Source organism: Microcaecilia unicolor, chromosome 11 (genome assembly GCF_901765095.1).
Source record: "Microcaecilia unicolor chromosome 11, aMicUni1.1, whole genome shotgun sequence".
Taxonomy (NCBI): domain Eukaryota; kingdom Metazoa; phylum Chordata; class Amphibia; order Gymnophiona; family Siphonopidae; genus Microcaecilia; species Microcaecilia unicolor.
The window spans coordinates 8,166,016-8,180,527 of NC_044041.1; the positions used below are offsets into that span (position 1 = coordinate 8,166,016).

Below are 14,512 nucleotides of genomic sequence, written 5' to 3' on the forward strand. Positions count from 1 at the left end.
CTGGCCCTGAGCGTGTCAAGAAAGCATTCTCAATTGATCTGTCTTTTACTTCATTTTTGTATTTTTCAGATTTTTAGCACAACCTAATAAAAGGTTTAAGATACTGGACGAGAAACGACAGGCCCAGTTGGAGTCCCTAAACTTCTCCGATTCCTTACCTGTGCTGCAGCAGCCTGGGGAGGGTTTGGTGATGCAAGCGATCCGTACACCTTTGAGGATGGAGATATAAAGTACAGCTTCACAGGCAGCAAGAAATATAAACTTGGAGCCGAAAGAGAGATGCTGAAAAAGATAAAGGTAAGCTCCCTTGGATGATGTCCCCACAGTGCTGCTGGGTTCTATTTATTTATTTTTATGTTATTTCTTAGGATTTATTTACTGGCTTTTTGAAGAAATTCACCCAAGTTGTAAGAGTAAGCCAGACATAGGCAATAGACAATTACTACAGTAAAAATATATAACCGTGCACAGTATGGTATAATATGCTATTGACAATGTCAGCATAATCTGTTATGTTTTGTACTTCACTCGGACCACCTTGGCGGATCCCAGAAGTATATCGAGTGATTTTAGATTTTCAACATTAACGTTGTTTCTTGCATTAATAACCTGAAACAAGGAAACATCATCTCATTACATCACAAGACTTCTGAGGTAGGTGCTTTGGTGCTGAACACAGCAGCTGTGTCAAGTCGTTTGGTATTTTTCGATAAAGATCTGGAACTGTATGTCTCCCTCGTTCATTGGAAAGAGCCAGCTTACCCTACTCCTCCTTGACTAACTTAAGGAAAAATTGCAAGTGGAGTTGTAGAAGCTGCTTGAATATGATCTCAGCTAGGGTAGGAGTGGATAAGCAACAGTGTGTGCAGCTGGCATTAGTCCTTGTGTGTCTGTGACTCATCTTCCATTAAAGGCTTGGGAGAAGAGTCGGGCATTCGCCTGCCTCTTGAAGTAGAACTAGTCTTGTGTTAAGCAAAGCCTTTCAGGGCGTGCTTTCCAGAGTGGTGGGGCTACTCTGAAGAAGGCATTACTTCACATGATTTCCTTTGAAGAGGGTGTGGTTAGGGATGTTCCTTGGGATGACTTAGCGACTTTGGAAACTTCTGTGGTAGATATGTGGTATAATTTTTATGAATTCTTGTGGTAGTTAATACAGTTGAATGATGATTATTATATTTTGTCCGTGGTGATGTGCTGTGAGATTTGGTTATCTCCATTGCCAGTCAGTGTTATTGGTCAAGCTGCATTTTAATATACAAAATCTCCATATTAACTTTTGGTATTTGGACCTTATTTAGCGTATGCACGTTTTCAGCAACCTATTGTAGGTCAGCTTTATGAAGATAACTAGGAAAAAAGGCCCTGACACATATGAAACAGGCACTAGCAAGGTTTTCCTCGGAGTGTGTGTTTTACAGAGTGTGTGTGAGAGTGATAGAGCGAGAGTGAATGTGTGAGTGTGTGTGACAGAGAGAGTGAGACTGGGTGCGAGAGTGTGTGTGTGAGAATGAGAGTGTGTGCCAGGGGCCCTCCCTCCCTCCCAGTTGCAGGTTCACCCTCCCTCCCAGTTCCTGGGTCCGCCCGCCCCCCTCCCAGTTCCAGTGTTGTTGCCCCCTCTCTCTCCCCCCCCCCCCCCTCTCCAGTCAGCCTGCGATGTTTAAATGCAAAATTAGGGAGCTGTTTAGTGTAATAAAATGCACCTGCAACATTGTGAAGCTGACTCAGTAGCTTCACTGAAGTGAAGGGTTTGTAAGGTTCATCAGATTCGTCAGTCTGTCAACATCTCTCTCAGCCCCCCTCGCACCTCTGATAGGCCCGCCGCCCTCGGCGTCATCACGTTTTGACACAAGGGCGGGGCCGAGAGAGATGGTGACAGACTGACAAACCTTACGAACCCTTCACTTCAGTGAAGCCACGGAGTCAGCTTCAGAACGTTGGAGGTGCTTTTTATTATAGTAGAGACTAGATGTCTGCTTGTTTTTACAGAGATACTAGTGTAATTTGCAGAAATTGCACTTGCATTACAGGCAGGGATGTTACATTCCCATGGATCATAAATGAATGTTCGTGCATTATAGTTTTTAAGTGCACACTTAAATAAAAATTTATAATTACACATACATGCACACTTCATCCAAATTTCACCTCTGTACATACCTACCAGCAAAGAATCTTCATCATGTCAAAGCGTTTACCTTTTCACCAGTTGCTGTTCATAAGAGGCCATTTTCTCATGAATGTAGCTGATATGCACGGAAATTACTTTAAAAATTTGAAAATATTAAATGAAAATTCTGGGAGCTGTTGATATGAAGAGCCACTTTTTATAAAATAACCCTTGTGGTTTGCTGTGCTGTGGCTGTCTTAAATATTTGGTTGGAAAAGGGAGTTAGTACCAATAGTATAATTGGTGCTGCCAATTTCACTTCTAGTCTTCATCATTAGATTATCAGATGACCCACAAGATGTGAGAGTTTTTTTCCCACTCTCTAGTTATAGCTAATATTTAAAGGTTGGGGTAGTTAATTTTTATTTATTTATGTAAAGTATTTAATAGAAAAGTATCAAAGTGGAGTACAATTTCCAGTGGGAACTGCATGAGACATAAGAAAAACAGTAAAACAATAGAAACAACAAGAAAGCAAATCAAATCACTGCAGTTTAAAATGGCACATTTCTTCTTGTGTTAAGTCTGCATTTAGGGCTGAGAGATAGCTTAAGATAGAAATCAAATTAGATTTCTGGTAACAGATACTGCTCTTAGCATGTGTTCATTTGCAACATGCTAATTCTATAACGCCTCTCCTGATTAGCCAAGTTTTTTCATGAATCTCATTCACTAATACCAGTGACGAACATTGTAGTTTGTAAATAATTCCAAGCTCTTCTTAGGGAAGACGTTATCACATGAGCTACTGTTAAGATGGGTTATTTTACCACAAGCCGTGCTGTTTAGCTCAGGTCTCATTACACAAAATGGGATTAAGTGCTAAATAGTACAACGTAGTAAAATAACCTACTTTAATGGTAGGCCACGTTGATAACGTCTCCCTTTAGAGTGAAGAATGCTTCCTTACTTTCCTCTGTCTTCCTTCTTTGCACGGAAACCTATATCTAACCCGCAGAGAGACTATTTAACATATTAGAGCAGAGGATGTAGCTAACCCTGGTATCGACTTTTTCCTATGTCATTAGGTGTATGAAGGGTACGTAAATAACTCGTGGTACCTGCACTCCATCATGCCACTTAGCAAACTGTAATCTAAAGGATTCTTGTTTCAACAGGTTCATTTGACACAACCATTGTATTATTCTGATGGTCTCTGTTAGTTTTTATTGTTGCTGTATTACATAGTAACATAGTAGATGACAGCAGAGAAAGACCTGTACGGTCCATCCAGTCTGCCCAACCAGATAAATCATATGTGCTACTTTGTGTATACATGACCTTGTTTTGTGTCTGCCATTTTCAGGGCACAGACCGTAGAAGTCTGCCCAGCACTAGCTTCGCCTCCCACCACTGGCGCTGCCACCCAATCTCCGCTAGGCTTCTGAGGATCCATTCTTTCTGAACAGGATTCCTTTATAGAAACATAGAAACATGACGGCAGATAAAGGCCATATGACACATCCAGTCTGCCCATCCTCTGTAACCCCAAATTCTTCCTGTTCCTAAGTGATCCCACATGCTTATCCCTTTTTAAATTCTGGAACAGTCCTCAACTCCACCACCTCCACCGGGAGGCCATTCCACGCCTCCATCACCCTTTCTGTGAATAATACTTCCTTAGGTTACTCCTAAGCCTATTCCCTCTTAACTTTGTCATATGCCCCCTCATTCCAGAACTCTCCTTCATTTGAAAAAGGCTGTCTTCCAGTACTAAATGCCCTTGAGATATTTAAACGTTTCTATCATGTCTCCTCTCTCCTCTCTTCCAGCGTATACATGTTGAGGTTCATAAGCCTATCCCTATAATTTTTGCATTCAAGACCGCTTGCTAATTTCGTAGCTGCCCTCTGGACCGACTCCATCCTGTTTATATCTTTCCGTAGGTGCGGTCTCCAGAACTGCACACAGTACTCCAAATGGGGCCTCACTAGAGACTTATACAACGCTATCACTTCCTTTTTCCTGCTGGTCATGCCTGTCTTTATGCACCCAAGCATCCTTCTGGCTTTGACCGTCGCTTTTTCTACCTGTTTAGAAGCTTTAAGGTCATCAGACACAATCACCCCCAAGTCCCGCTCTTCCTTCGCACAGTGAAGCACTTCACCCCTATACTGTACCATTCCCTTGGATATTTGCGACCCAAGTGCATGACCCTGTATTTTTTGGGATTAAACCTTAGTTGCCAATTATCGGTCCATTCCTCCAGCTTCACTAGGTCCTTCCTCATGTCATTCACACCCTCCTTGTTGCAGAGTTTGGTATCATCCGCAAAGAGACAAACCTTACCAGACAGCCCTTCCGCAATATAACTCACAAAGACATTAAAAAGAGCTGGCCCTAGGACCGATCCCTGCGGTACTCCACTGACTACATCCTTTTCTTCAGAGCAAGCTCCATTTACCACTACCCTTTGTCGCCTACCATTCAACCAATTTTTAACCCAATCAGTTACTCTAGGTCCCATACCGAGGGCACTCATTTATTTATCAGTCGCCTGAGCGGAACTGTGTCAAAGGCTTTGCTGAAATCCAAGTATACCACATCAAGCGCCTCTCCCACATCCAACTGTTTAGTCACCCAGTCGAAGAAGACAGTCAGATTCGTCTAACACGACCTGCCACTAGAGAAGCCATGCTGTTTCGAGTCCCGCATTCCAAGTAGTTCAAAAAATCTCACAATCCTCCTCTTTAGAAGCGTTTCCATTAGCTTACTCACCACCGAGTCAGACTGACAGGTCTGTAATTCCTAACCTCCTCCTTACTTGCACTCTTGTGCAAAGGAACCACATACGCCACATTTTTATCCCACACATTTTTGAATCTCATTTCATGTCTTCTAGTTCTACCGCCTTCCCATCTCCGGAAAATGTTCATTTGCGGATTAATACCTTTCAAATATTTGAACATCTGTATCATATCACCCCTGTTTCTCCATTCCTCCAGGGTATACATGTTCAGGTCAGCAAGTTTCTCCTCATACGTCTTGAAACGCAAATCCCATACCATTTTTGTAGCTTTTCTTTGCACCGCTTCAATTCTTTTTACATCCTTAGCAAGATACGGCCTCCAAAACTGAACACAATACTCCAGGTGGGGCCTCACCAATGACTTGTACAGGAGCATCAACACCTCCTTTCTTCTGCTGGTCACACCTCTCTCTATACAGCCTAGCAATCTTCTGGCTATGGCCGTCACCTTGTCACACTGTTTCATCGCCTTCAGATCCTCAGTAACTATCACCTCAAGATCCCTCTTCCCATCTGTACATATTAGACTCTCACCGCCTAACACATATGTCTCCCGTGAATTTCTACTCCCTAAGTGCATCACTTTGCATTTCTTCGCATTGAATTTTAATTGCCAAACCTTAGACCATTCTTCTAGTTTCTCCAGATTCTTTTTCATGTTTTCCACTCGCTCCGGGGTGTTCACTCTGTTACAAATCTTGGTATCATCCGCAAAAAGGCAAACTTTACCTTGTAAGCCTTCGGCAATGTCACTCACAAATATATTGAACAGAATCGTTCCCAGCACCGATCCCTGAGGCACTCCACTACTCACCTTTCCCTCATTCGAGCGAATTCCATTAACCACCACCACCCTCTGTGTCTGTCCGTCAACCAGTCCCTAATCCAGTTCACCACATCGGGTCCTATCTTCAGCCTGTCAAGTTTTTCAAGAGCCTCCTGTGGGGAACCGTGTCAAAAGCTTTGCTGAAATCTAAGTAGATTACGTCTATAGCACGTCCATGATTCAATTCTCCGGTCACCCAGTCAAAGAATTCAATGAGATTCGTTTGGCACGATTTACCTTTGGTAAAACCATGTTGTCTCGGATCTTGCAACTTATTGGTTTCCAGGAAATTCACTATCCTTTCCTTCAGCGTCGCTTCCATTACTTTTCCAATAACCGAAGTGAGGCTTATCGGCCTGTAGTTTCCAGCTTCTTCCCTATCACCACTTTTGTGAAGAGGGACCACATCCACTCTTCTCCAATCCCACGGAACCTCTGCCATCTCCAAGGATTTATTAAACAAATCTTTAAGAGGACCCCCAGAACCTCTCTGAGCCTCAATATCCTGGGGTGGATCCCATCCGGTCCCATGGCTTTGTCCACCTTTAGGTTTTCAAGTTGTTCATACATACTCTCTTCTGTGAACGGTGCTATATCCACTCCATTCTCATATGTACTTTTGCCAGTCAATTGTTGTCCTTCTCCAGGATTTTCTTCTGTGAAAATCGAACAAAAGTATCTGTTTAGCAAATTTGCTTTTTCTTCATCATTGTCTATATAGCAGTTCGCAGCATCTTTCAGTCTCACCCTTTTTAGTCTTCCTCCTTTCACTAATATATCTGAAGAAATTTTTGTCGCCCCTCTTTACATTTCTAAACATTTGTTCTTCCACTTGCACTTTCACCAGACGTATCTCTCTCTTGGCTTCTTTCAGTTTCATCCTGTTTCCTCTCCATGTTCCTCTTCTTGAGTTTTTCTGTATTTCATGAACGCCAATTCTTTAGCCTTTATTTTCTCAGCCATTTGTACATAAGTACATAAGTAGTGCCATACTGGGAAAGACCAAAGGTCCATCTAGCCCAGCATCCTGTCACCGACAGTGGCCAATCCAGGTCAAGGGCACCTGGCACGCTCCCCAAACGTAAAAACATTCCAGACAAGTTATACCTAAAAATGAGGAATTTTTCCAGTCCATTTAATAGCGGTCTATGGACTTGTCCTTTAGGAATCTATCTAACCCCTTTTTAAACTCCGTCAAGCTAACCGCCCGTACCACGTTCTCCGGCAATGAATTCCAGAGTCTAATTACACGTTGGGTGAAGAAAAATTTTCTCCGATTCGTTTTAAATTTACCACACTGTAGCTTCAACTCATGCCCTCTAGTCCTAGTATTTTGGATAGCGTGAACAGTCGCTTCACATCCACCGATCCATTCCACTCATTATTTTATACACTTCTATCATATCAGTTTGTTTTTTCTCTTGCTTTTATTTACTTTCCTTACATAAAGGTTTCTGGCCATAGTTATAGCTTCTTTCAGCCTGGATCACTGGCCTTCCACTTCTCATATGTCCTCCCAGCCCATCAGCTTTTTCCTCAGATTCCCCCATTTTACTAAAGTCAGCATGCTTGAAATCCAGGACTTTGAGTTTTGAGTGGCCGCCCTCCACTTCAGCTGTTATATCTAACTAAACTGTTTGGTGGTCACCCACTCGGACATTTGACACACTATCCCCATTTGTGAGCACCAGATTCAGTGTCACTCCCTCCATCATGGGTTCCGTCACCATTTGTCTGAGCAGAGCACTTTGAAAAGCATCCTCGATCTCTCTACTTATTTCCTATTCCGCAGATGGAACCTTCCAATCTACATCTGGCAGATTGAAATCTCCCAGCAACAGCACCTCTCTCTTCTTTCCCAACTTTTGAATATCTGTGATCAGATCTTTATCCGATTGTTTCGGAAGTCTATAGGAAACACCACGTGGACAGAGGTTCTATCATCTCTTCTTAAGGTGATCCATATCGCTGCGTTTCCGCAGGCCCCTGTCATTTCAATCGCTGCGATATCATTTCTCACATACAGAGCTACCTCCACCCTTACGACCATCTCTATCCTTCCTAAATAGATTATAGCCTGGTATGTTTGCATTGAGCCATGTCTCCGTGACTGCAACAACACCTAAGTCTACCTCTAACATCAGGGCTTGCAGGTCATGAATTTTATTGCTTAATAATTGCTTAATTGTATTATTATATGTGCTTTGTTGGCTTCTTTTCTTGCAGTTGGAGGATGGATATGGTGCCAAGGAAATCTCCCAACGGCGCATGTGCCATCAGTGCCCGATGGAAAGGATGCCATGTCCATCTTCAGCCCTACCGCTAAAGCAGGTGTGTAGCAGTATTCAGTGGATACGATGCCTGCTCTTTGTCTGTGGCCTCTGTGAGCTGATTTGTGTTACTTCTAGCCGGTTTCTGTATGCTTATGGATTCAGCTCCCAGAGCTTCAAATCCATGCGAGAAAAGGTTTTTGATATGTCTGTTAGAAATATATATAGCAACACGTCATGTGAGCTGTAACACGTGGAAAAAATTTGTTTTGCCTCAGTTTTTTGCTAATTTGAAAAGGACCTGCAAAGCTTGATATTTTCTTTGTAGAAAGAAAAAGAAAAACAACACTGAATGCACTGGTGACAATTGGATTTTGCACGTGTTGCATTGTGGAATTAGTTGCTTCAAACCCGGAGTTTCAAGCCCTGCTTTTCTAGTCCTGTAACTGGGTGTTACAATCATTTGGCACATGTGTTTAAGCTGAAATCAGAGGTTATCACATAGTTCCAGTGATCACCAGTTGTTAGGGAATTGACCTATGACACTGTCTCACAGGTTTTCATTTTGGAGTACTGTCTTCATCCATGTGCACCAAAAGAATAAAGCAGAAAAAGAATGGTGTTCCCAATATTGGGCAGTAGCACAGAGGCTAAGACATTGTAAATAGGTTTATTACATAATAGACATTGACTGCCATGATAATTTAAAAGTTAGGGAACTGTGAGTGATATGATTCACTTTTTTATAACCAACCTTGGTTAAAATGAGCAAATACTTTCAAGAAAAGGTGTTACAAGTTGTGAAGCACAAAATTACAATCCCTTATATTACAAACCCTTATATTTTACTTCTCTGGTACTTTGAGAGTTTCCTGATGCCTTGCATGACAAAATATATTAGGATTTAAAGAGTAACAGAAAGGAGACTGGATAGACCGTTCAGGTCTTTATGTGCCATCATTTACTATGAGACTGGTCCTGTTCTACTTTCTGCTATTTTAGGCCTACATCACACCTTACTCAGAAGGGGTCCCGATGCTTAGCATTTTCTGGTTTTAAAGCCTCAGACCCCTCTGATACATAGACACTGAAGATGTCGCCCAGCAGGGTCTTACATGCTAATTACTTTATAGCAGGAACCGAAAATAGAAAGGAGTGATATTTTGGATATGGACAGCTTTGGTGCCTTCTAAGTGAGGAATTAGTCTTCAGAAGTGAACTGTACTGTGATACTCAAATGATTCCTCTGTTCCTCTGTCAGTAATAGAAATGTTTTTGTATGCGGTGACAAAGGCCATCATTCAGGGAGCCTGTTCAAAAAGAAAGGATGGTCAGCTGCTAAGCCAGAGTAAAAATAACTGCTTTAAATAAAAGTTAAGAATTAACAAAAGGGGTGCTTGTTTTTTTTGTTTGTTTTAAGAAAACTCATAAGTCCAGCTTTAAGGATTGAAGCTAATTATACTACAGTAATGATGCATTGTGAGTGGTAATAAGCCTGTGTGAGTACAGAGGACAGTAGTAACATACTAAAAATGCTACAGTACTTGAGTTTATTTGTGGTCACCTGTCTAGGAGTGAGAAGTGAACCATCCTCATTCCTTTCTACTTGAAATGTTTCTGGTAGATACACGGCAGGACAACACTGCACGAGCTGGCACGGGCAGCCTGACGCAGGTCAAAGACTTGGCACCATCGTTGCGTGACTTGGACAACATCTTCGATAATTCTGACGATGATGAGCTGGGGGTGAGTTCAGAGGATTACGAGGAGAAACCAGAGTGGTATCTGTTCATAGCCTGCTCTGAAAAGGGTCATGAGGGCTGTCCTCTGTTTTATATCTTCACACAATAAGAAAGTAAGACTGTCAGTAACACTATCTTCATCATTTTCCTCTTTTTTCAAAACACGTTCTTTACTTCATTTTACACTGGAAAATTGTATAGTCCTGTGTATCTTCTATAAATTGGTCAAACAGTGCACTGACAGATAGGCCTGACTGTAGATCAATATTCAGCAGCATATATCCAGATAAATTCTGCCGATGGTGTTGTACCCAGATATCTGAATATCATTACAGACCGCATTGGCATTATACAAAGGCGATCTAGGGGTAAAGTCAAGGAAGAGTCTCATGTTATCAGGTTAGTGGTGATATTCAATCAACTAACCTGATAAAGTTAGGACAGCAAAAAATAAAAACAAAAAACTCACTGCTGTACCCAGGTATTTGGTGCCAGTTATAGAGAACCTATGGCAGTCGGTATTTTAATCCAATGCTGTCCACTGGGGCTGAATAACAGGCAGTCATTATTCTCCTCTATAACTTACAACATGAGGATGGAAAAGCAGTTGTGCATTGGTTAACTTCTTCAGTTGACCCTTTTTTTGGCATGTGCAAGACCTATTAGCCCCCTAGAATATCATTAATGAAAGCTTCCAATTTTTTAAAAGAGAGGGCAGTGAACAACACAGCACGCTCCCCTCACTGCCCCCAGCCACCCAACCCTCTTCTTCCATAAGAATATTCATCCTGATATTAAGCCACCGCAGTCAGTGGTTTTTTAAATACCAACCGTGGTGGTTCAAACAAAAATCTGGATATTCAGCGCCGGTATCCAGAGAGCAATCCTGAGAACTTAGGACAGGCTTTTTGCTGCCCTAAATTATCAAGATTATTATCTGGCTACTGGCACAGTATATCGCCATAAACTGGATAATTCACTGCTCTGCCCACAGACTGCTTCAGTGTGGTCTGTGAAACATTCAGTGGCATTAGATCTCTCTTTCCCTCCCCTCTCAGAACCCCTCATGCCATTTTGTACCCTTTTTCTCCCCCCAGCAGTCCTTTGAATTCCTGAACACAGCATCCACCCTTTTCTAAAGGATACCACAAACTGTTTGAAATAGTCCCCCCCCCCCCCCCTAATATATTAGATCAGAGCGTCTCCTGACAAATTCAAGTCCTTGCTCTTTGGTCTTTTCCAGTTCTTTCCCAACTTAGTGGACTAAGTCATGGTCTGCATATAACTGCCTCCTCTATTTTTACCCTTTCTTCTCATTCTTTCCTTTTTTATTGTCTTTTATGTGTGTTCTGGATTATTATGTTCCTACCCGTAACCTCCGCTCTCAAGACAAATCCCTCCTTTCAGTACCCTTCTCCACCACCGCCAACTCCAGGCTCCGCCCTTTCTGCCTCGCCTCACCCCACGCGTGGAACAAACTCCCCGAGCCCATATGCCAGGCCCCCTCCCTGCCCATCTTCAAATCTCTGCTTAAAGCCCACCTCTTCAATGTTGCATTTGGCAACTAACCTCTACACCTCTACCCAGGAAAGCTAGACTGCCCCAACTTGACATTTCGTTCTTTAGATTGTAAGCTCCTTTGAGCAGGGACCGTCCTTTGTTTATTTTGTACAGCGCTGCGTAACCCTAGTAGCGCTCTAGAAATGTTAAGTGTAGTAGTAGTAATTTCTGTCTCTCACCCATTATTTCATGAATTATAGGTGGCATATCAAATAAAATTGAACTTGAACTAAGAACAGCATTTGTCCCTCTTTTACTCCCCCATTCTCTTAGCAGTCAGATTAAATCCACTGTTTCTTTTCCCAGGGCCCAGCATCATCCCTCTTTTCTCTCTGAGGAAAGGGAAGCATTTCAGACTGCTTCTTGGAGGAACAGTCAAGGAGGCAGTTATTCATTTCTAAATCTGACTACAGTGAAACTTCTGTAACACCCCTTAATTTTTTGAATCTGTATGCAACTTGCCTTGAGCTACCAATGAAAAGGCACAAACTAAATATAAAAATATAGATATAAATATACAAAAAATGAAAAGAGCATACAAGAATTCATTGGTAGTTGGGTCTGTCTGGCAGGCTGCAGGTGACTAGAAGTTCTTACAGAAACCTAGGCAGTTATGTAGCTGGGTCTGTCTGGCGTCAGTACTGCAGATCAGTGTGACAAGGCTTTGGGAACCTAAAAGGCCAGATGTTCAGGAAACAGGCTCACTGCTGATTATTGAGAGGCATTTTATAACTCTGTGTATCTGTCTTACTAGGCTGGGTCGCCAGCAGTACGATCCTCAAAGCTGCCTGCACTGGGACCTGAGGACCGCTCTCTGAGTAAAGATGGAAGGACAGCTGTACCCTATCCTCCAAGTAAGTAATGGGGAGTAGCATGTTTTTCTACAATAAAAATCCGGAATTATTTTACATTGGGAGGGGACAGCTACCATCTGAAAACTAAAAGATAAAGGTGCGTTATTGAAGACGCACCTGTTCGAAGAGACTTACAATAAAAATCCTCCTTAATGACTTGATTCCATTCTATATCTAAACCAACTAATACTGATCCCTTCTAATTTGATTATGTTAATCACATTATCACTATTGGTCTTTATATCTTACCTGTTTTATTTTGTGTTATGTAAATAATTCTACTGACCTCTCTACCTAATTTCTTACACAGTAATATGTTAAATTAGACCATACCTCTTACTCTGTTTATGATTATACCTTTTGCAACATAGTGTAAGCCACATTGAGCCTGCAAATAGGTGGGAAAATGTGGGGTACAAATGCAGCAAATAATAAAAAAGGGGAATCTTGCATTCTCAGCTGCTCAGGAGAGTGGAATACAATGCAGAAAGGTGGCAAAACCTGTTTGGAATATTCAGTGATATCCTACAGTTAGTCATGCTGTATGGCAAACAGCTGGAACTTGGTAACGTGGAGAGAATGGATGGGCAAGATGGGTGGATTGATTAGTCTTTTTCTGCCATCATCAACTCTCTATGCTCTGTATCTGTGCTGAGACCACTACTTTTTAACTTATTTATAAATGATCTAAAGATGGGAATAGCTAAGGAGGTAATTAAATTTGCTGATGACAAGAAGTTTTTCAAAGTTGTTAAATCACAAGAGGATTGTGAAAAATTGCAAGAGGAACTTAAAAAGACTAGGAGACGGGGCATCCCAATGGCAGATGACGTTTAATGTGAGCAAGAGCAAAGTGATGCATGTGGGAAAGAGGAACCTGAATACAGCTACGTAATGCAAGGTTCCACGTTAGGAGTCACCACCCAGGAAAAGGATCTGACTGTCATCATTGGTGATACATTGAAACCCTCTGCTCGTGCAGCGACAGCTAAGAAAGGAAATAGAATGTTAGGAATTGTTAGGAAAGGAATGAAAAGCAAAAATAAGAATGCTATAATGCCTTTGTATTGCTCAACGCATCTCAAAAAATATATAACAGAATTTGAAAAGGTATAGAGAAGGGTGACGGAAAATGATAAAGGGGATGGGACGGTCTTCCCTACGAGGACAGGCTAAAAGGGTCGCTACCTTGGAGAAGAGACGGCTGAGGGGAGATATGATAGAGGTCTGTAAAATACTGAGTGGAGTGGAATAGGTAGAATGACTTGCTTGTTTACTCTTTCCAAAATACTAGGACTAAGGGGCACACAATGAAGCTACTAAATAATACATTTTAAAACAAACCAGAGAAAATATTTCTTCACCGAAATGTAATAATCTCTGGAATTTGTTGCCACAAAGGTTTGGATAATTTCCTAAAAGAAAAGTCCATAACACATTATTAATATGGACTTAAGGAAATCCACTTCATATTTCTAGGATACGCAACATCAAATGTTTTGTACTGTTTGGGATCTTGTCTGGTATTTGTGACCTGGATTGGCCACTGTTGGAAACAGGATACTGGTTCTGTCCTAGTATGGCAACCCTTTATGTTCTTATTAATGCTTTGCTTTCTGTAAGTTTGTTTATATTGACAGAGTTTCTTTTTCCTCCCTGATGTCTACAGCTGTGGCAGACCTGCAAAGGATGTTTCCCACACCTCCCTCCTTGGAGCAGCACCCAGCCTTCTCCCCTGTGATGAGTTACAAGGATGGAATCAGTTCCGAGACAGTGACCACTCTTGGTATGATGGAGAGTCCCATGATCACTGTGGCCAGCACTCAAATTATGGAGTTTAAAATGGAGGTGGAAGAAGGATGTGCAGTCCCAAACCAGAGGAGATCAGGTAAGAAAGACCATCACTTCTCCCTTCTCATGGCACAATAGTAGGACAGGTAATTATAGGGCACTTTAACATTTGATCTTGTATTCCAAAGCACCTTTCTGCATAGTGACAGCTGCTGTACAGGTAAGTGTCCCTATCTGTGAATTTGCAGCAGTGCTATCCATATAATGTGGCTGAAAATACTTACAGACTGCCCTAGCACGATCCGGATAATGCCTGGGCAGGATGTTCTGTCTAACTACTACTACTACTACTACTAATAGCATTTATATAGCACTACCAGACGCATGCAGCACTGGACACTTGACATAGAGAGACAGTCCCTGCTCAAAGAGCTTACAGTCTAGGTAAAACAGACAGACAAGACATTACGGGCAAGGGGAATTACAGGGTAAAGAGGAACAGGGGAGGAGGAGGAGGGCAAATGAGTAGCGGTTAGGAGCAAGGGAATTACAG

The 14,512-nt window shown here is 42.0% G+C and overlaps 1 protein-coding gene across 1 annotated transcript in view; it reads left to right on the plus strand.

Annotated features, from left to right (window-relative positions):
- The window catches only part of LOC115479887 (mediator of RNA polymerase II transcription subunit 13-like), a 130,286-nt gene that overhangs the window by 33,846 nt on the left and 81,928 nt on the right, over positions 1-14,512 (plus strand). The window contains 8 exon segments of the mRNA XM_030218194.1: positions 70-179; positions 182-297; positions 7,969-7,999; positions 8,002-8,073; positions 9,637-9,758; positions 12,069-12,168; positions 13,838-14,056; positions 14,148-14,179. Coding sequence (XP_030074054.1) covers positions 70-179; positions 182-297; positions 7,969-7,999; positions 8,002-8,073; positions 9,637-9,758; positions 12,069-12,168; positions 13,838-14,056; positions 14,148-14,179 — 802 coding nt within the window.